This window comes from Anguilla rostrata, chromosome 1, assembly GCF_018555375.3.
Source record: "Anguilla rostrata isolate EN2019 chromosome 1, ASM1855537v3, whole genome shotgun sequence".
Classification (NCBI taxonomy): domain Eukaryota; kingdom Metazoa; phylum Chordata; class Actinopteri; order Anguilliformes; family Anguillidae; genus Anguilla; species Anguilla rostrata.
The window spans coordinates 66,168,426-66,190,406 of record NC_057933.1 but is presented as its reverse complement, the minus strand read 5'-3'; the positions used below and the strand labels follow the sequence as shown (position 1 = coordinate 66,190,406).

The 21,981-nt window shown below is 45.1% G+C and overlaps 1 protein-coding gene across 2 annotated transcripts; it reads left to right on the top strand.

Moving 5' to 3' along the window:
* The first annotated feature begins 1,667 nt into the window (after positions 1 to 1,667).
* brd2b (bromodomain containing 2b) lies at positions 1,668 to 21,981 on the top strand. 2 transcript variants are annotated; one of them, XM_064350350.1, is made up of 12 exons: positions 1,668 to 4,404; positions 10,990 to 11,287; positions 11,436 to 11,573; positions 11,787 to 11,934; positions 12,286 to 12,473; positions 13,033 to 13,509; positions 14,587 to 14,715; positions 15,716 to 15,952; positions 17,054 to 17,298; positions 17,586 to 17,920; positions 19,411 to 19,539; positions 20,086 to 21,981. In XM_064350350.1, the coding sequence occupies exons 1-12, from the start codon at positions 4,373 to 4,375 to the stop codon at positions 20,214 to 20,216; spliced, it is 2,487 nt and encodes an 828-aa protein (XP_064206420.1). In that variant the 5' UTR covers positions 1,668 to 4,372; the 3' UTR covers positions 20,217 to 21,981. The 2 variants fall into 2 exon arrangements, with proteins under 2 accessions (XP_064206420.1, XP_064206409.1); XM_064350339.1 differs by having other exon boundaries at positions 15,716 to 15,964.

Here is a 21,981-nt window from a genome sequence, read left to right as displayed (position 1 = left end):
GGTAAAATGATATGAAATACTAAATTTGTCGTTGTTGCTGATTGTATTTGCGTTACATTTATTTGGCAGACGCTTTTATCCAAAGTGACGCACAATAAGTGGATACTAAAAGTCTCTGGAACAACACCACTACACAGGTCCGATAAGGTATTGTACTGTATCGGACCTGTGTTATGGTGTTGCTCCGATGACTTTTGGTATGCACTTATTGTAATAAACATATGCAAAAAAACATATACAAATAATGTAATGCAAATAACTGTTACTTATGATGTAACAGCTATTCGTAGCCATGAACAAGTCCAGTTCACACAGTAATATTAGGTGTTACCAAAAAGAGAGCAACACCAAAGATGGTAACACCAAAGACGGATTTGTGTAATTCCAGATTTTTCTGAAATGGAGGCCACACTCTCGCATTAATTTAGCTATATATTTGATTTCTTCACAATTTCACTGTCTTTCATACTGAAATACAGCAACCTTTGCAAAATTACATGATAAATCATTAAATTTGAGACAAATCAAAGAGGGTGCAGACTTACCGCGTGCTGTTAATGTTAGCTCATCCTTCAATTAACTTTTGCCACTGGAAGTACATTAAGGTTATTTTAATTGAAGATTTCTTTGATTATTTATTATTTTTTTTATTTGTTAATTATTTATTTATTTTTTTAATTAGTACTTTAGATTATTGATTTCTTGGTTATCTGCACTATATATATATATATATATATATATATATATATATATATGCTATTCTTATTACATGTACTATATATATATATATATATATATATACATATATATATCACAAAAATATCATGACATCACGTCAGCACTACAATGACATTAAATACATTTTTTAAATTCAAAAACTGTTTAATTCAACTGACATGTATCCAGTGATGATTTTTAAAACAGTTTTTCAGTATTGTAAAGGTGTGGGATGGCATATGTCACTGCATTTGATGAATGATTCTGATTACAAACCTAAAATTATGGAATGCAGAACCAAATCAAGAAGAAATAAATATGCCTTTGTCCCAAATGTTATGGAGCTCACTGCAAATGTACACATATGTGTGTTCCCAGCCATAGTTAATATGTCTACAATTAATTTTTTTTTTTTTTTTTTTTTTTAATGAACAGGCCAAAAACTTTGAAGGTATTTTTGTTTCAAAAGTCACAAATCTGTAGGCTAAATGGAATTTCACAAATATGTAAACGATTTCACAAATATGTAAATGATGGTTTCACAAATTTGACAAAAAATTTACATTTTAGTGGCTTGTGCTACAAAAATACCTCCATAAAAACATATTGATGGAGTGTAAAAAGCAATGAACAGTTTTAAGGTTCTAATGAGTGATTAAGACGGGGTTTTTTCTCAGGAAAAAAGGCAAAAATACAATAATTTGTGAATGGCATATTTTACCTTAAACTGACATCTCAACCGTATGTTAGAGGTCTGCAATTTATTTAAAAAGGTCAAGTTGTGAAAAGAAAAACTGCTAGACGTTGTTATTTGCTCTTAATAACAATCATTTATGGTTACATATTTTTGAGAACCAATTTCAACCATTTCAAATAAAAAAAGTGGTAACACCAACAGCGACCCCTGTAACGTTACCATGTGTGTAAGATCACGTGAAAGTCCTCTGTCCAATTAGAGCGCTGAGGACGTGTCCGAATGTATCCTGTCGTTATGTCTGCAATTGCAAAACTCGTTCGTTTTCCTTTATTTTCAAGATATGTGAATTATGGGCATTAGAGAAATAAACTTTAAGAAGTATTTGTATTTTTAAATTTGGTATCTTTTTTCTTGTGTAAATGGAAGATTGGTTTTGTCGAAAAGGCTTGATTTGGCAGATAGCGACGCGTGTCATGTGACTTCCCCTCCCCCTACCTTGAGGCCGATGAAGAGAAGAAACAGGCGGACATGTTTAAGGGAAGTGCGTTGGAAGAAAGTGGCGACGAGAAGAAAAAAAAAGAACTTTACCAATGTGGAAGACGACATTTAAATTTCGATTCTGTTTTGGAAGGAGCATCAGAACAATGGGTTGTGTTTTTGGGAGAGACTTTACCGAAATGTTTGATTTTGTTTAACCTTATGATTCGCAATATAATTAACGTTACTTAAGTCGTTTTATGCGAATGATTACTTAGTTTTTAATGTAAAACGTCCGATTACTGGCTAATTCAACTTTTTATCTGGCTGTATTGGTTTGGCGGTTAAATGTGGGGGTGGGGTGTTGGGGAACATGTGCTAGAGTTTAATCTTACGAAGTTAAAATCATATTCTCATTTTTAAATGAAGACGATGGCTTGGTTTTTAGATTGACTGTACATACATATCTATAGCTAGATGTGAAAAATGTGGATGTAGCTTGCTATTCTGAAACGGTTTGGCATGTAACGTTATTGAATAGCTGGCTGGCTTGCGCTTTGATAAGACGTGGCTTTCTGTGTTGGCCACAAACGACCTGGGTTTATATGTGTCGTGGAAAAATGGTTTGATGGATAATCATGTTCGCTACCTAGCTTCATTGCAGCAGATTCATTATTTCGTTCTGTGTATATTTCGTTTTGTTATACTTAATTTTGGATTAATGCCGCATCATATATGCTAGTTTAATTAGCTTGAGGGTGGAGCTTGTTCGCTAAATGGTCTGCCGCATACGTTAAATGTTTGATATGAAGCGCCAGGTTTAAGTTAGGTTTGCACTATAGCTAGTTTGTCTAAATTTTGGCTACAGTAACTTGGTGTTTGCATTGTTTGGTAAGATTTTCAGCTAGCTATATTATCTGACTAACAGCAACATGTCATATTTTAACAGTGGCTAGCTAGCTGCCAACCTACCTGGTAATGCTGGACTTTTAAAATTGGGCACAATGTATAATCAGTTGCTCAACGTTACATTACAATGCTACATTCTTAACCCATTGTTGCAGGGGATTAGTGTACTTGATCCACAGTTCCTAGTTAAGATGCTTACTAGCCATCGTCAACGTTTTCTAGTTCAGTATTTAAAACATGCGTTCTTCGAACTCGCTCTCCAGAGCCAGTGAAGTTATCAAGGTGGCCGGCTGTCTTGAATATTGTTAATGCGGTTGCATAAACCCAATGGCAGAATGCACGAGACATTTCTCCACGTGAGTTACCTCATGAGCCAATGGGTTTCACACAAATCCCAGTGAACGCGTGTAGAGCCTTAGGCCAATCAGAGTACTGTCTTTAGCACATTGATATAACTTAGCTTTTGTTCCGTGGGAGAGGCACTAAATGAAGTGGGCGAGTTATTTCCAAAAAAAAAAAGAGTTCTGATAGTCACTTCTCTGGCAAAGTGAAAAGCTGAGTTATATAGACAGAGCGGAACGCATCATACTCTGACAACCACGCCCACCCGAGGGGAAAACAGTCGGCGCCACAATATGCAACCAAGGACTGAAACGCTAACAAAATGCCTGTAGCTAGCTAAAAACATTAGATTTAAGCATGTCAAAGGATTATTTTAGCACCCTATGTCTACTTCCGTTAGTCTGTCTCTAGCTTGCTACTTCAGTGTAGCGACAACGTTATAACGGTCTCTGAAAAACGGTATTTGCCTTTGGCTCGGGGGGCCTCAGGTGAAAGTGATGGCGCAGACATTAGCAATTTTATTAACGCTAGCTAAGTAGCTATCATTTTAGCTTCTTAGCCATCTACAAACTTGTTGAAACATTGTCCCTAGCCAACTCTTATAGCCAAACTTATTTCGAATGACTAAAGTACTGTATCCTGTAGCTAGCTTGCTAGCTGAGACGCCACTAGACTCCAGTGTTAGGACACGTTTTTCGGTTCGGCAGCATATAAAAACTTAGTTCTGGGTTCTTTACCCAGTTGGCAGTGTATCCCACCACACACCAGCTTTAAGGCATTTTTCTGTTGTTTGCTAACAGACGAAAGTGACAAGGAGGCACCTTCACGCAATACAAAGTCAATGGAGAGCGATTAATTGATTTCCCCTCCGGTGTGGGCGGGACTTAAGTGCACTCTGTCTCTATTGGTTATTTACAAGCTGGGTTATGTTGACGGACAGCTATGACGTACCAATGGGTAGCAAGGAATTGCTTCTCTGTCGTCGTATGAAATGGGGTGTGGTTAGGTTGATGGACGGTGTGAGCGTCCTATGGAAAGCCTGGCAGGAGGCACGTGAGGGGAATTGCGCGCAGTGACAGAATTGTGCATCTTAAATTGAGTTGGGCGGATGTGATGCGGCGCCATTTCACAGACTGGCGGTGTTGGTGCTGGAGTTAGTGATCGGAAAGACGGGAAGGGAGTCAGGAACCAGAAAAAGGTTTTTTTTTAACAGAATCCGGATCCATCCTGATGGAAACGGCCATAAACCCGCACATTGACAGGTACCTTTTGGAACCACAGGCTTTAAGCTTGCGTGTCGAACAGATATTGATGACAGGATTAACGTGAACTATCTTGTTATCGGATATTTGATGAAGTTGGTACGCTCACTATGTTTTGGTCCTTGTTAGAATAAAAATATGCCATTGGTCGTTTGCATGATTTTTTAATGTAAGTAGCTACAGACGTATCTCTTCGTCCTGGCCCGGGTATATTTTCTGTGTGTGTTTTTTTTTATTTATTTTTTTTATTTCTAATGCACGGTTTTGTTGTGTGCCTGTCTGTAGTTGTGGGTCTTACTGTTTTGAATCGGCTGTATACGCGCTCTCAAATATCGTCACTGCGTCGCCGCCATTTTCTTAGCGAGCTAGCTGGCTAAGTTACGTACTGTCTACAGTACGGGGTTTGTACAATATCTAGCTAGTTAGCTGTTGAAGCTAAGCATGGGTAGAGGCTGAAATTGTTACACTCGTTTCATTTACCCTTTACTCAAACTACACCTGGCAGAATTTACTGGCCGAACAGTTGTCTGTAGGTGTAGGCACATTACTATGGTTTTATACAGCCAATGTAATGCTTACTACGCTAAACTGAGCGAATTTATCAAAGTATATCGTTGTCATTTTTAGCTTGATGATTATCCGGGTATCGGAACACCATCATCCTACAGTTGATGGATCGCTGTAGAGGCATTTTAAGACAGCCGAATGGATATCATTCTGTACTAGGTTAGCATTTTCCAGTCATGCAACCAAGTGACTTGTAAATTACGGCCCGCATTGTGTTTCGTCTGGCCGCCCCTATTATAGCAGTGTCGTCTGGTGCGCTCGCTACAATTTGCGTAGGGAACTTGGTTAACGACAGCTAGTTTAGTCGCCACGAGACTTTATTGTATATGAGGGAAAGCTTTTGTGAGGGCCTTTTTTTGGCAAAGTAGTGGTAGTTCCTACGTAAAGTATAATTTACACCTCAGTCCTTAAATATTCGCGCAAAATCCCTCGTGTGCTTAACGTTAGTTGTCAAGATGGGCCACGAGCCCTGCGTGTGCTGTGTTTACAAAACAGGCAGCGGAGTCACTGTGTCGTAAATACGCTTGACTGTCCCTGTGGAAGTAGGGACAGGAATACTTCTGATTCTTCGTTGTCGAACTAGCGTTTTGTCAATGTTTCAACGGCTATATTAGTGCCTAGAATTTTAAAGCTGCGAAGTACTCTGAACTATGAAGCATTTTATTTTCTTGCTAGCTAGACTGGCTAAATCAAATGAATGAGATGCCGAGACTTCTCGTTTAGTTTCAAATATTCTGTTAAAACCTTTGTAAATGCATTCAATTGGTTTTACTTGTACTTTGTAAGTCATTATTTTTGGCAACATTTAAGCCCAAAAATAGTTTATTTTGCTCTTTTTGAAATTTGACTAAATGTTCCTGTTACCATACATGTTCCTGTTACCATACATTTACCATAAATGTAGTTATGGTAAACGGATAATTGAAGGAAAAATTCCAACCCTTGGATGGTGGAAAGTTATTGTGAGCTCAGTGCGTCTAGTTACACAGTTCCATTTTATGTTGAGTTTTTTGTTCAGTTGACCCACTGAAGCAATTTCATTTCTGTTAAATGAAAGGGTACCTTTGACATGATGAATCCTTAGTCAGCCACATTCTCAGACGTTTATAATCTGTTTGGCACGTGATAAATATTTGATTTGGTTGTAAAAGTGCAAATTGTATTTTAATCCTTTATGGTTAATTTTCTTTTTTTGAATAGTCCTCATTTGGCACAGTTTACCAGTTTGGGATATGCATTTTGTGTAGCTTATTTTTTTGTGTGTAAGGCTAAAACACCTGTGTCAAATTCATTTTGGGTCATTTTTTGTTGTACTTGGGCCACATTTGGTTAAATTTTACTTTCTTCAATAAAAACACCTTTTGAAATAAAAATTGTCTGATAACATTTCATATCTTTATTTGCATGTGAGAACACGTTTTTTTGTGAATGTATAAAGTAAATTGCGTCAAATCAAACCAAGTTTTGTTTAAATGCTGTAGTGCTAATTGCATGCACTTGTCTCTAATGAACTCGATAGAAATTATGTTTGTTCCAGAATTTTATTTGTTTTCTTTTCAGTTCAATTCAATATTTTGGTTTTAGTGTATGTCTATAAATTACCCCAGAATGTTTTACTGAGCGTTGAAGGGCATTTTAGAGACTTGCAGAAGTTTTGGACTACCAGCTGGCTTTACAATTGATTGGAGTTTGTGGTCTGAAGCGAATGCACTGAAATGCACTTTGAGTTACTAAAGCAGCTTGAACGACGTTATGTTTCCAGAGACAACATATGAACGATAATTTAAGCGTTTGTCAGTTTTTATATTGTGCAGGTACTTCTTTCCTTTAGTGCAGCTGGCTCCTGTTGCGAGCGACATACGGAATTGTTACAACCAGCTATGGGCTTAAATGTAATTTGTTGGAATATTATCGGTTAATATACATGCATGCATACATACAGCCTCTGGAGGATGAAAGTGGTATCACTTAAATAAGATTAACACCACAAGGGCTGATATGTTTCAGGATTTTGTGTCATTTTATGATCTTAATTCAGGATTCTACAGTGCTCCCATTAGCAGCATTTGTTCCTGAAAATTGATGTGATGATAATTAGAAAAATAATTTAGGAGCACATCTACTAATTGGGATGCATTAGTGTGTTCCTAAATTATTCAACTTCGAAGCACCTGCTCTTATTGGAAAAAAATATTAAGAAAGAGCCTTGTAATTATTTAATTAGCATAATCTGATCTTGACCTGAAATTTGTATAAGCCAAAACTAGATACGTACTGCACATGTATACGTAAGATTTTATTGTGCTGAAGTACAGGAGTGAACTTGCATATCATTTATAGAACTATCAGAAAACTAAAACGAAGGTAATTGGTTGGAACAAAAACCAGTATGCAGACCAGCCCTCCAGGACCGGAGTTGGGCTCCCTTGGTCAGAATGTTTTTTGTTTGGTTTTTAGCTTGGTTTATGAAATGAGATGCCAAGCTGTTGAATGAGCATTACATGCTGCACCACACACTTTCACTTTGTCTAAATACTTTCTCATGGTCCTAAAGCAGTGTACCTGCACTCTTTTGGAATACAAATGGTATTCCTTGTCAAAATATGCACCCTGCTCTGTTCACCAGCCCTGGTGACTTGTTACACAAGTGTTTTTTTTTCTTTTCTCGCCCATGAATAAACAACTTGGGATGGTAAAAACCATTTCACTGTTTAAAGCACTCTGCTATGACAAAATATTACCATTTTTTACTTAAAACATTTGGATGCAGATCTCATCTGAATGTAGTTATACATTGTGATGAAAAATGGACCATCAGTTTCTTGTGGATGGAAGATGATAAATAAATCTAACCCCTCTGTTCTGCCTAACATTGTTTTTCCCAGAGAGCCAAACCTCCTCCCTCTTTCCAAAGAACAGCAGTTTATTGCATCCCGCAATCCTGGTATGCTGATTACGGCAATAAGGCCACAAGGCTAGTGGTCAGCTTGCACCTGTGAGGGAGGATAAGAATAGAGAAGCGTTCTGTGGCGCTGCTGTAGCCTTGTCTTCCTTCCTTACACTCAACAGTCCTGTGCTGGAGTGCCAGAGGTGATCTTCATCCAGATAAAAACCCAGCTGTATTCTCTGTGGGGAGGGTTCAAATTTGAATGTTTTTTTGACTTACGCTAAACTATTGCACACATTGCCAAAATTTGATTGTTTAATGGTGGAGTTGGTTTGTCGAGAAGGTGAGTCATGTTCCCGTGTTTCCTGCTGTGTAAAAATTGCTGATGCAGCAGTGCGAGAATTTAATCATATATGTATGGCTTATTTAAACACCATTTCCATTTATCCTTTTGTTTGAGGTTGAAAGATGTGCTACTGTATATGTTTAGCCTTGTTTTTTGTCATCCTGGTTCAGGGGGCTTTAGCTAAAATTTACTCAACTTCCAAATGACAACCCCTTGAAGAAGTCAAAGTAAGCACCAGAGTGTGTGTCAGGTCATAAGCTATTAGCTGCTTCAGTGGGACTTGTTAGAAGACGACGACTCCATGATTTTTTTCCGCATTTCAAATCCATGTCATTTTCCAAAGAGGGGTCAATCAAGTTGAGTACAGCCTTGGGTTACTAGGAGCAGTTACTGTTGTTAATAACCTTAGTGGTAATGCCAGTGAGCAAGCCAGATTGTAGTAACCACACTGAGTTTTTGCTGAGAAACTTGCCCATTGGCCCAGGGCCAGGTGGCAGGGCTTCCTCGACCTGAGTTGACTTGGCACCGTGGTGTGAGGGCACCCGTGCTGGCAGCATGCTTCCCTGCGCCTCTTTGTGTGTCAGCGGGCCACGTGTGCGGAGAGCTCAGGGGCGAGAGGGAGTTCACTGCTGTCTCTGGATGGGAGGAATGGGGGTAGCGGGAGGGGAATGAGAGGAGCGATCGGCTCAGCACTGTGCATCACGGCAACGGTTGAGAAAAGGTGTCCGTAATGATAAAATTCATACGTTTTACAGAAGCCCACGGCCTTGGATTGCAAGAGACAGCTCTGTTGTACTGTCAGCCCCTGCCTATGGGGCCATTGTTGGTGGTGGGAGGGATGGTTGCCATGGGTATGGCAGTCTGGCAGTCAATGGAAAGAGCTGTGGTTGCTATGGAGATCCAAGGGAAACAGGCAGTAAAACGTGTACAGTTTCTGTATTTTTTCCATGTTCTTTCTGTGCTGCTGTGGCACTGCATATCTTAAGTCACATTACCATAAAGTCAGTCTTAAAGTTGGCTAAATGCAATGAACCTGTGTGCTTAAGGGCAAGCTGTGTTCTGAGAGTACTGTAGAAACATGGCTCATGGTGTTGGGGTGGCCTGTTTAGACACGGTGTGGTATCCCCGCATTTCTCCCCTCCGTTTGTAAGATGATTTGCAATGCACCCTACCATGTCATTTCTTATGAGTATTTAGTAATCTCTGTGTTTTTCACCTGAATGGTACGAATGTGCTCATAACCATGGCAAAACGCTGCATTTCAACAATGGTGCAGGTTTATGGAGGGGGATTGTTTTGTCGATTGTAATTGATTCCTGATCATTCAGCTCTTTCCAGCATGCCCTCTTTAGGTCAGAAAATGTGTGAATATCTTATTTTGAAATTGACTTCAGCGCTTGTGAACTGTACAGGACGAAGTAATGAGAAGCACATTGGTGATTCAGCTGATTTACAGTAGAATCTCTTTATTGGGTGTGTAGAAAGTCATGTAACGTGGTCATTTTCTGTTACCAAGTGGCTGGTTTTCAGTATTGCTCAGTCCACAATGACCACTTGAGCAGCCTGTCCTTAAGTAAGACAATGCATGAACATTGCAAGGCTATCACTACATGCCTTTGGAAAACATCACAAAGGACAGTTCAGATTAGTGAGTTTTGTGATATTAACGCAGCAGTGTTGGTCTATTCAGTGTTCAGCACAGCCTGGTGCTGTTGCACATTTTAGAAATTCTTATACCCTGGCACCCTGGCCCACACCCATCTCCCCAGTTTGAACTGTTGAAGTCCAATATCAGGCAGTATCATTATGTTGTAATGTTGAAGAATAGTGAAATGACCACTGGGGATTGTAATTCCCAGAGTGTGGCTTCTCGGTTCAGTTGGGTGCTGTTGAAACTGGTAAGTTCAGTGTACGGACTAACCACCTGCCCAGGAGCTTCTCTCTCTTGTGCCTTGTTTTCTTGAAGCTCCACTTCAGCAAGGCAAGTGTTTAAATTTACTAGCACTGGTCACAGTCTACACCTCTGATGAAGCTTATTTTCAGTGTAATTGTTATTTTGCTCTTTGTTTCTGTGTAACAGTCCACACACTGTCTGAACACCTGAAAGATGAGTCTGTCCATTTGCCATTATTCCAGTGTGGACGTTGAACAATTAGGCCTATTTATCCCTGTAAAAAGGCATCAAACGGACAGCACAAGATGCTTAGCAGGAAAAACAAAAGTCTGATTACTTAAAAGATTTCACTTTATATGGCAAAAGACCTTTCTGGGTATATGTTAAAATGTAAATAGTAATCAGGATGGAAAATGGAGGTAGTAAGGTAAGAGACTGCTTGGTTGGTTCTGAGTGATGGGTCATAGGCTATTCCAGGTAAACAGATATCACCTGAAGTGCAGTTTTGTTCAGGTCATGGTGTATGGTTCATGTTTGGGTGTATGTCGGTTACAGTTGGTTGCTGGATGACTATAATTTGCTAAACTATGCAAATGACTTTCCCCTGAGTTACTAGGTACTGGTTTTATTCTTCCAGTTGTGAGAAGTTGCAGAACATGACAGAAAACAAAAACAGAAGTCTCACAAATAGCTGATACTAGACAAATTAAAAAAAATATTCAGTTAAGTGCTGTGTGTTTAGTGTACACTGCCCAACAACGAATTAAAATGTTTTTGCTATACATAAGTCTGGAACTAGAGCTTTGAAATGTAGTGTTAATTGGACTCATTTCTCATTTCTCTGTTTCTCTCCTTCTCCTCTCCTCCCTGTTTGGGGCGTGGCTGTGGCAGCTCTGTGGGTGTGAGTGTGGCGGGGGCCGGAGGGATGGACCGGGCCATGTCCGGCCCTGGCAAGCGCATCCGCAAGCCGTCGCTGCTGTTCGAGGGCTTCGAGAGCCCTGCGCTGCCCCACGCCACGCCCTCGGGCCCGCCCCCTCCGCCGCAGCCGTCCGTCAAAGACCCCAGCCGGCAGGGCAGGCTGACCAATCAGCTCCAGTTCCTGCAGAAGGCCGTCACCAAGGCCCTGTGGCGGCACCACTTTGCCTGGCCCTTCCACGAGCCCGTGGACGCTGTCAGGCTCAACCTGCCGGTGAGCGCGTCTGCACCCGGCCTTCCACACAGCACCACGGGCCTTCCGGAACCTTCCGTCATTCGTGTTTCCCAGGCCCCTCTGCACAGGAATGCGTGTTCCTGTGGGTGAATGATGTTGGTCTCCTGCTTTCCCTCCTCTGTTGTAGGACTACCATAAAATCATCAAGCAGCCGATGGACATGGGCACCATCAAGAAGCGGCTGGAGAATAACTACTACCGCAGTGCCAGCGAGTGCATGCAGGACTTCAACACCATGTTCACTAACTGCTACATCTACAACAAGGTGAGTGTTGACTGAACGTATTGGTAGCAACCGCTTCTTTTTAAACAGCGGTTATTTTACACGGCGGTTACACCCCTCTCGCATAATGAACGGCCCGTGTACCAGTTCAGGGCTGCGGCGGTTTGAATTACGACGCCGTGCTTCCGTTCGCCCGTTTCCTTGTCGCCGCTCTGCCCTTCTCTCACAATCTGGTGCGCCCTTCCCCTGTCTCAGCCCACGGATGACATTGTGCTGATGGCCCAGTCCCTGGAGAAGGTCTTCTTGCAGAAGGTGGCCCAGATGCCGCAGGAGGAGATTGAGTTGCCCCCACCTGTGCCGCGGGGGAAACCGGGGAAGCCGGGCAAAGGGCGCAAGGCAAACGGTGAGCCTCTGGGTCGCGTTCCCACTGCTGCCGTCACACGGAAAAACAGGCACGGGAGCAGCATGCTGGCTGCCTTTTACCCTCACAGTGGAGTAGTAATGGTGCCAAAGAAGTCAGAATCTTTATTGAAGACTTTATGGGCTGAAGACCATCTTCTGCAACGGATGCATGAAAGCAAAGATCACAGAACATTTAAGGTTACTGAGATTGTCTGTGTGATGTAATAAAACGGTTCTTTACAAAAGTTTGAGCAGCTTTGTGGTATTGAAGTCGTACTGTGTGAACCTGCGTGTAGTGTAGAATGAAATATGTTGTTTGTGCACCTGTGTTTAGTCTCTCTTCCTCTTGCAGTGTCGGGGGGTGTCACTACAGCCCACCAGGTCCCAGCCGTGTCCCAGTCAGTGTATTCCCCCCCCACCCCCGAAACTCCGGACTCGCTGCTATCCACCCCCCCACAGACCCTGCTGGCCAAAAGTCTGCCCCCCACCATCAGCCCGCCTGCCCTGCTGGGACTGCCCCCCACGCAGCCCACCGCTAAGGTACCGCCGTGACTCCAGCACCCCCGCTATCCCGCGGAGAGCGTCTGTACAGCGGCTATCGCATGATGACACGGCACGGCTAATTTTAGGCTCCTGTGCTCTATCTGCCTGTGCTAAGGCTTGCTGCTCGTCTTACTCTTCCTGCCTCATTTCCTGCTGTAGCTTGTCTGAAGGCTGCGGGTAATGCTGCTGTTCCGCTGCTGATGTCACTTTTATGAAGGCTGCTACATTAACTACTGCCGTGCAGTGCCTGTGGCTTTGGGATTTGGATGACAGAAGTAACTGATTATATTTGCACGCTGTCAGAGAGAGCCGGCAGTACTGTGTGTTGCACCACAACAACTCTGATCTGTTGGAGCTTGGCATGCTTCATGAACCCCATAACAGGCAGAGTTCTCAGCGACTCACTCTTTTGAATCAGTTGAAGCTTTCGCTTCTGCTAACACTTGGAGAAAGCTCTTTAGTTGTAATTTGAGATTGGAGATTTGGTGAGTGACGGTACATGGTTCTGCCAGTTCAGTGGTGTGTGTGGTTTCTCTGAACCCCTCCCCCCTCACAGAAAAAGGGCGTGAAGCGTAAAGCGGACACCACCACGCCCACCACCATGGCCCTGCCCCTGACGCCGGGGGTCCGGATGGGCGTGGGCGGCGGGGGTGACTCTCCGCTGACCCTCTCGTCCCTGGGGGTGGAGCCAAAGCCGGGGCTGGGCCTGGCGAGGGGTGGGGTCGGCGGGGGCGGGCCGGTCCTCCTGCAGCCCATGATGGCGGGGAGGGGCCCGGCGCGGCGGCGGGAGGGCGGCCGGCCCATCAAGCCGCCACGGAAGGACCTGCCGGACTCGCAGCTGCAGCACCAGCCGTCGCGCCGCGGGAAGCTGAGCCAGCAGCTGCGCTACTGCAGCGGCGTCCTCAAAGAGCTGCTCTCCAAGAAGCACGCCGCCTATGCCTGGCCCTTCTACAAGCCCGTGGACGCCTCCGCCCTCGGCCTGCACGACTACCACGACATCATCAAGCACCCCATGGACCTCAGCACTATCAAGGTAACGGGAGTACAGCTGTGCTGCCAGGCGATGACGTTTGACTCAGTACTGCTCGGCCCTTGAGCAGCTTCACCCTTCAGTTAATCTCTGTCACTTCTGTGAAGCTCTATGAATGTGTCATTTGTAATGGACACTTGTGTATATGAGGGTCCTCTAAGTAGATAAAGAATGTGAAATAATGATGCTTCCCTAATGGTTGTACTGCTCTGCAGAAATAGCACTTATGTCCTGTACTATGCTGCCCCTGCTGGTCCCCCCTGAAACAGCATGTGACCCACTGTTTTGAAAGCTCTTTGCACAGAGCACTGTCATGTATCAGCCTCCCTTTGGCTACATCCCGTACCAACAAACCCTACATGCCAGCCAGACCCCTCCGTTCCGCTACCTCAGGACGCCTGGCACCTCCCCCTCTTCGCACTTGCGCTTCCCGATCACGTCTCCTGGCTGTTTTGGCTCCACGATGGTGGAATGACCTTCCCGTGGAAGTCAGAACAGCTGAGACCCTGACCACCTTCAAACGACAACTGAAGACTCACCTCTTCAGGCTGCACCTCTCCCCATTCCTCCCTACCTCCCTGTAGTCTAATTGACTATATAATCTTAGGGTTGTAGCTAGGTAAGCTGTTTATCTTAGTTGACTTAGTTATTGCACTTGTGCCTACTCAAATATTGCTTGTTCTATTTGCATAGACTGATTTGTTGCTGTTTTTGTTGTGTTAATCAGATTAACCTACAGGGTCCAAGTTAAACTATGCGGTCATTCCCTGCAATTGGAACTGTATTTTCCTCTAGGGTTTTCAACACACCTGTTCCTGGTTTTGGTTATACACTTTGTTGTATGTCGCTCTGGATAAGAGCATCTGCCAAATGCCTGTAATGTAATGTAATGTAATGTAACACTGTCCACACCATGCCTGTGGTGTAAAGATATTCTGGTTTCTGTTTCCTGTCTCCCAGGTGCTGTAGACTGGGAACGCTAGCATGAAATGCATCTAGTGAGCTGTGCTCTGGAGTAGACATGGCCTCTGATGTGTGGGGCTGACTCCCTCTCTGTGTCCCTCTCTTGTCCTCACCCAGAGGAAGATGGATAACCGTGAGTACAGGGACTCCCAGCAGTTTGCCGCGGACGTCAGGCTCATGTTCTCCAACTGCTACAAGTACAACCCTCCGGACCACGACGTGGTGTCCATGGCCCGCAAGCTGCAGGTGCGCTGGGACATGTGCACATTATCAGGCTGTATGCTAACGGGCTAACGGGCTTCAGCTATCCCTGCACTGCTGTATGAATGAGGGGGACTTCAACCTCAGGAACATTACCTGCTTCCTGTGTCTGTGTATGCTGCTCCCATAGAGCACTGGGGGCAATGTGTTCACATGGATAGAAGCAGACCCAGCATAGCACATAACACTTGGGATATAGCGAGGTTCTTTGAAACATTTGTCCTGGCATTTTGGTGTTTTTCATACGTTTTAATTGATTTTGCAGTTAAGCTTGAGACGCTCTGATAATGGCGGAAGGTATTATACATATACTGCAAGGGAAAGGTAGAGACTGCTTGGGTCTGACTGGGTCAGTAACAGAGCAACAGCTAGTTGGCTCTGTGTTTCAGTGTTAAGTGGTTGGCTTGTGTAACGCTGTGGTGTGCTTTACTCTAAAAGGGCTCAGTGACAGTTATTGAGTCTTTGTACCTGTTAGCACATGTTTAAGCATGTACACACTTATTCACTGCACGAAAACCCTCCACTATGCCTGTTCGGTGTACGCTATGTCATCTTGTGTTGGTTATGTTATCTATATTGCGTGAGTGTTTATACTTGGTTTGTTGCCCAGCTGTTGAAATCTTGTGCAGTTAATGGGTAGAAATCAAGCCATTTTAATGGCACATAACATTTCACTGATGAAGGTAATTTTCAGAAGTGTTTTTAACTTAGCCTCATCTTAACAAAGAAATATTGCGTGCAAATGTCTTATGAATGTAGGTACTAAAAACCGAACATTTCATAGTTATAGTCGGGCTTTTCTGCTTACTTTTTTGACGTAAACTGGAAATCACTGGGAATCATACTTCCCAATGAAAACCTGTACAATGTACTGTGCTTAGGCATTAAGAATCCTTTCCAACTTCCTGTGTAGCTCTGATTCTTCAGATCCCTTGGAATTCTGGGATATGTAGTCAGTACTGACAGTGCCTCATCACCTCCCCAGGATGTGTTTGAATTCCGGTTTGCCAAGATGCCAGATGAGCCAGTGGAGGAGACTCCCCCTATGTCCCTGAGTGGTGGTATGGGAATGTCCGCAGTGCACTCCTCCTCCTCCTCTTCCTCCTCATCCTCTTCCTCAGAGAGCGAGCCCAGCAGCGAGAGTGAGAGCGAGACGGAGAGCAGCCCCAGCTCAGACAGCGAGGAGGAGAGAGCACACCGGCTGGCGGAGCTGCAGGACCAGGTGTGTACACAGGTAGACTTTCCGCCGTGCCCCCTTCCCTTCACCCACACTGCAGCTGCGCAGTCACACGCAGAATGTTCATACAGGACCAGTTACACATGCTGAGCATGCTCAGCCCTGTAATATACTGTGTCTGAGCATGCTCAACCCAGGCCTTATACTATACTCACACTGAGCATGCTCAGCCAAAGCCCTGTAACATACTCAGACTGAGCATGCTCAGCCCAGACACTATATCATACTCTCACTGAGCATGCTCAGCCCAGGCCGAATAATATAGTCACACTGAGCATGCTCAGCCCAGACCCTATATCATACTCGCATTGAGCATGCTCAGCCCAAGCCCTGTAATGTAGTCACACTGAGCATGCTCAGCCCAAGCCCTGTAATGTAGTCACACTGAGCATGCACAGCCCAGGCCATGTAATATAGTCACACTGAGCATGCTCAGCCCAGGCCCTTTATCATACTCACACTGAATATGCTCATACCAGCCCCTATAACATACTCACACTGAGCATGCTCATACCAGACCGTGTAACATGCTCACGCTGAGCATGCTCATACCAGACCCTGTAACATACCCACACTGAGCATGCTCATACCAGACCCTATAACATACTCACACTGAGCATGCTCATACCAGACCAGGTAACATACTCACACTGAGCATGCTCATACCAGACCCTATAACATACTCACACTGAGCATGCTCATACCAGACCCTATAACATTCTCACACTGAGCATGCTCATACCAGACCAGGTAGCATGCGCACACTGAGCATGCTCATAGCAGACTGTGTAAAAACTCAAAATATCTACCTGCTAATTAAGAGTTGTGCTGAAACATTTTTACTTTTTTAAAGGGGGTTGTTTCTACAGCCCTGCATTTAAATATAGAGCTGGTTCAACTTTTGGCCGAAGTTTTATTGGAAGAGCAGGTTCTTTTAAGGATCCTGACCAAAATAGTTGGAATGGCCATTGTGGAATCCTGAGTACCATTTGGCTAATATGCTCCTGCTAACCCTGCCTGCATGTCTCCTGCCTAATTAAACCTGTTAGATAATCTATCGCATACTTTTATCTCCTCTCTGCTCAGTTGAGAGCTGTGCATGAGCAGCTTGCAGCGCTGTCCCAGGGCCCCATCTCCAAACCCAAGAGGAGGAAGGAGAAGAAAGAGAAGAAGAAGAGGCGGAAGCCGGAGAAGCACAAGGGTGGCCGCCGGGCCGTGTCTGACTACCTGGAGAGACCCGCCAAGATCCCCAAGACAAAGCCTGGCAGAGCAGCCCCCACTTCCACACAGGGCAAGAAAGCAGCCGGCAAGAAGAGCAGCAAGAGCAACAAGTAAGATCGCTTACCACTTTTTCATCTGTCTCTTTCTGCCTGTTCTTTCTCTCAGGTGTGCTGTTTTTATACATTTAGTATCCAGTGGTGAGATGCTGTTTACATTGCTAACATCTGGGATTTACCTTTATTAACCGCCATCTTGTTTTAGTCGTGTTTACTGCCAGGTCCCAGTTCTGACAGTGTTCCTCTAGCTGTAGCAGATCCCAGCTGAAGCTGTTGCAGTCTCCCTTTCTTGCTGTATCACTGTATCTCACACAGAAAATAATTTGTGCCCGTCCTGGCAGGTCCTCGAAGAAGTCGCAGTCAGTGGCGGCGGCGGCACCGCGCTTCGTCCCCGTGGCGCCCTCTTCGTTGCCGCCGCACTATGACTCGGAAGAGGAAGAGGAGGGGCGGCCCATGAGCTACGACGAGAAGCGGCAGCTGAGCCTGGACATCAACAAGCTGCCGGGCGAGAAGCTGGGCCGCGTGGTGCACATCATCCAGTCCCGCGAGCCCTCGCTGCGCGACTCCAACCCCGAGGAGATCGAGATCGACTTTGAGACGCTGAAGCCCTCCACCCTCCGCGAGCTGGAGCGCTACGTCATGACGTGCCTGCGCAAGAAGCCGCGTAAGCCCTACGGTGAGCAGACGCATTCTGCCCCCTGGGATGCAGGGGGTGCCGGCGTGTTCCGGTCCCTGTGATGCAGGGGGTGCCTGCACGTTCCGGTCCCTGTGATGCAGGGGTGCGGCCGTCTGGCCCTGATGCGGGTCCTGGCCTCTGGTCCTGGATGCAGGGGTGCCGGGTTCGGTCCTTGATGCAGGGGTGCCGCGCTGTTCTGGTCCCTGGATGCAGGGGTGCCGGCGTTCGTCCTGGATGCAGGGGTGCGCCGTTCGGTCCTGGGATGCAGGGGGTGCCGATGCGTTCTGGTCCCTGTGATGCAGGGGGTGCTGGCTCGTTCCGGTCCCTGGGATGCAGGGGGTGCCGATGCGTTCTGGTCCCTGTGATGCAGGGGTGCCGGCGTGCGTCCGTCTCGGCCCCATCAGATGCGCGGTGCCGGCTCAGAAAGTTGGGAACTTCGGCCTTTTTTGTCCAGTACCTGTTACCTCTGTGTCTAGGCCCCTCTACTTGTTAGCAGTTCTTCTTTTGTTTTTGTTTAGCATATATACTGATGGTGAACCAAAGTGGAAATGCCTCGGTAAAGCACATTCGAAGCAGAACCTATCACACAGTTCATGTCCATTAAGCATCCCATTCCAGGGTCATCTATAAAAACTCTGGACAAGACTAGTTGCCTTTTATTATGTCTATCATGGCTGCATGAGTAAGGGGACCTGAGTGACTTTGAAAGAGGTAGGGCCAGTGGTTGGTCTGTGATTGTTTAGGAGAAGGTAGGGCCAGTGGTTGGTCTGTGATTGTTTAGGAGAAGGTAGGGCCGGGGGTTAGTCTGTGATTGTGTGGGAGAAGGTAGGGCCAGTGGTTGGTCTGTGATTGTTTAGGAGAAGGTAGGGCCGGGGGTTAGTCTGTGATTGTGTGGGATAAGGTCGGGCCGTTGGTTAGTCTGTGATCACGTGGGAGAAGATAGGGCTGGTGGTTGGTCTGTGATTGTGTGGGAGAAGGTAGGGCCACTGGTTGGTCTGTGGTTGTTTAGGAGAAAGTAGCGCCGGGGATTAGTCTGTGATTGTGTGGGAGAAGGTAGGGCTGGTGGCTGGGCTGTGATTTTGTGGGAGAAGGTAGGGCCGGTGGTTGGTCTGTGATTGTGTGGGAGAAGGTCGGGCCGGTGGTTGGTCTGTGATTGTGTGGAGAAGATAGGGCTGGTGGTTGGGCTGTGATTTTGTGGGAGAAGGTAGGGCCGGTGGTTAGTCTGTGATTGTGTGGGAGAAGGTCGGGCCGGTGGTTGGTCTGTGATTGTGTGGGAGAAGGTAGGGCTGGTGGTTGGTCTGTGATTGTGTGGGAGAAGGTATCGTCGGTGGTTGGTCTGTGATTGTGTGGGATAAGGTATCGTCGCTGGTTGGTCTGTGATCGTGTGGGAGAAGGTATCGTCGGTGGTTGGTCTGTGATCGTGTGGGAGAAGGTATTGTCGGTGGTTGGTCCGCATTGTCTTGAGTGCTGTTCTCCTCCCGGCTGCGCAGTGGTGAAGAAGGCAGGCAGTGGGAAGTCCCGGGAAGAGCTCGCTCTGGAGAAGAAGAGAGAGCTGGAGAGGAGACTGCAGGACGTCAGTGGCCAGCTCAACTCTGCCAAGAAGCCACCGAAAACCAAGGGTGAGCCCCCCCCCCCTCTCACTCTCACACACACAAACAAGCACACATTTTAGAACATTTTTTGCCTTTTTCTTTATTCCACTATTTGGCAGGCACAACCCTGCCAATTGGAACCCTCCTCTCCTGGGCATTTAACCAGCGAATAACTCAAAATATCTGCTCTTTATTTTATTTTAAGTTTGAACCTTGTTATACGATGTTCAATACTAGACACACATCATGGTGCATAGGTCCTCAAATCCAGCCCTCATGCCTGTATTGCCTGCTGCTAGTTTTCATTCTTCAGGGACTGATTTAGACCTGGGACAGCAGGAGAGTGGGATCTCTGGCCAGTTGGGGACAACATTATATCGGTTGACTGTCAGATAGGAAAGAAAGCAGCACTACTGGCCAGATTTGAGTAGCTAGGTCATAGTGTGTACCAGGTGTAGTAGAGTAAACTGTGTTAAACTAGTACAGTGGTCTGTTCAGTTTTAAATTGACATTGGTATTTGGGGCCTATATTGTAATTTGCGATGCCTTTCTTCCCGAATGTGGCCCTGTTAGCGGAGAAGCCCAGCGGAGTGGAACCCCATGCCATGGTCTCCCGCCTCAGCGCCAGCAGCTCCAGCTCAGACTCTTCCTCTTCGTCGTCCTCCTCCTCTTCCTCGGACACCAGTGACTCGGACTCGGGGTGAAGTCTGGCGTGGACCCACAGGAGAGAGGACAGCTCTAGGCAGGGCTGCAGCCCAAGCTGAGAGAGAGAGAGGACAGCTATAGGCAGAGCCACAGCCCGAGCCGGGAGAGAGAGAGAGAGAGAGAGAGGCTCAGAACTGCACACGACGGGCTGTACGATAGCTCTGCCACCTGAGGAGCGAGAATGAGCCGAGCACAGCTCAGTCTCATCCACTCCCGACCCGACACCTGTCTATTCTTTCCCTCACTGTGTAAATATATGTACAAAAATGACCCTATTTTTCTTTTATAAAGAAGAATTTTAAGGAAATCCCTTAAGAGGGAAATGGAAGAATGAAGGGATGGAGAACAGTCTTTGGGAAGAATGGGATGGTTGCTTTTTGTGTGTGGTTGCTTTAACTTTCTTCAATTGGTCTTGGGTCTTTTGAATTCAAAACCTGGGCTTCTGTGTCAAGCCCTTGTTAGGAGCATGAGAGTCACAAGGGGAAGAGGTCCAAAATGTCACCGGATGAAAGTTCCTCATGTTCATCAGAAAAGTTCTGGTCTTGTCAAGATGCAGGCCTCAGACTGAGGGTTATAGCTAAAATCCAGAAGGGTCCAGTCCAGCTCACCAAAGGTGCTTTTACAATGCTGCCAATCAAAAAGGCAAAACTACTACACTGATGTAAGACTACACAGACATCTTTCATTTTTAGTTTCAGTTTTATTACAAACACACAAATCCACCATTTACAGTGCCGATTCTGACATAGTTCAAGTTCATACTGTGTAGTATTTGCACTGATGGAAATACTTTGGACTGATGGTTTGTGGTTTGAATATGCTTACAGTGGTTCAGTTTGCTGTTTACAGGGGTTACATAGCATTTTGCAATGTATAATTGTGAAGAAATGCTTCTTTTTTCTTTGACTAACAGCTATTTAGAGTAATCTGAGGCCCACTCCACTTAATATTTAAATATAAGTTCAGAAATGTTACAGGTTAGGTAATGACTATGCTATTGCTTATTGGAGCTAAATACAGCTGTCACCATATCAGGGTGGTGACTGAACTTTCCACATACAATATGTTGGCCATATAGCTTTGCATATCCATTATTACTGATTGGCTCCTGGCTTATTGTTTGTTGATTGGCTCCCAACTCACTGTATGGATGGTGTATATCTGTCTGTTTAGCGGTACATTTACATAGGAGGAAATCATGCTTCCGCCAGGGCAGCAGCAGCTGAACAGAAAGAGCCAGAAACAGGAGCAGTGATGGGCGTAAGGGAGGTACAGAATTACCCTGGAGATTGAAGAACTAAGCAAGTGGAAGAGTTTTGGTGCGAGCGTTGATTTGTAATTTATTTTTATGGCCCAGTTAAAGGTGTGAGATGTTTTATGTGATGTACAGAGACTGCAAATTCAAAACAGATCTCCCGCTGATGCAGGGCCCAGGATGAACAACCATACAGATGTAATACAGAGGTACAAATGAAAGGTATGGAAGTGCTAAATAACCATTTTATAAAAATAAAAAATAAGAAACATTGTAAATATTTCTACACTTGGACAGCTGAACAGCATGATTCTACTCGTGAGTTACTTTTTCTGTATTTTGTTTTTCTGTTGCATCGTTTAGTTTTTTTCTTTAGAACCATGGCATTTTTTTTTTCTTGGTAAACTTTGAAAATGACACAAAACCACTTTCAGAGAAGCATCAGTCATGCATCTGCAAGCATACCTTTCTGAGAAGAGTGTACATATTAAAGAGAAATGCTCTTTAAA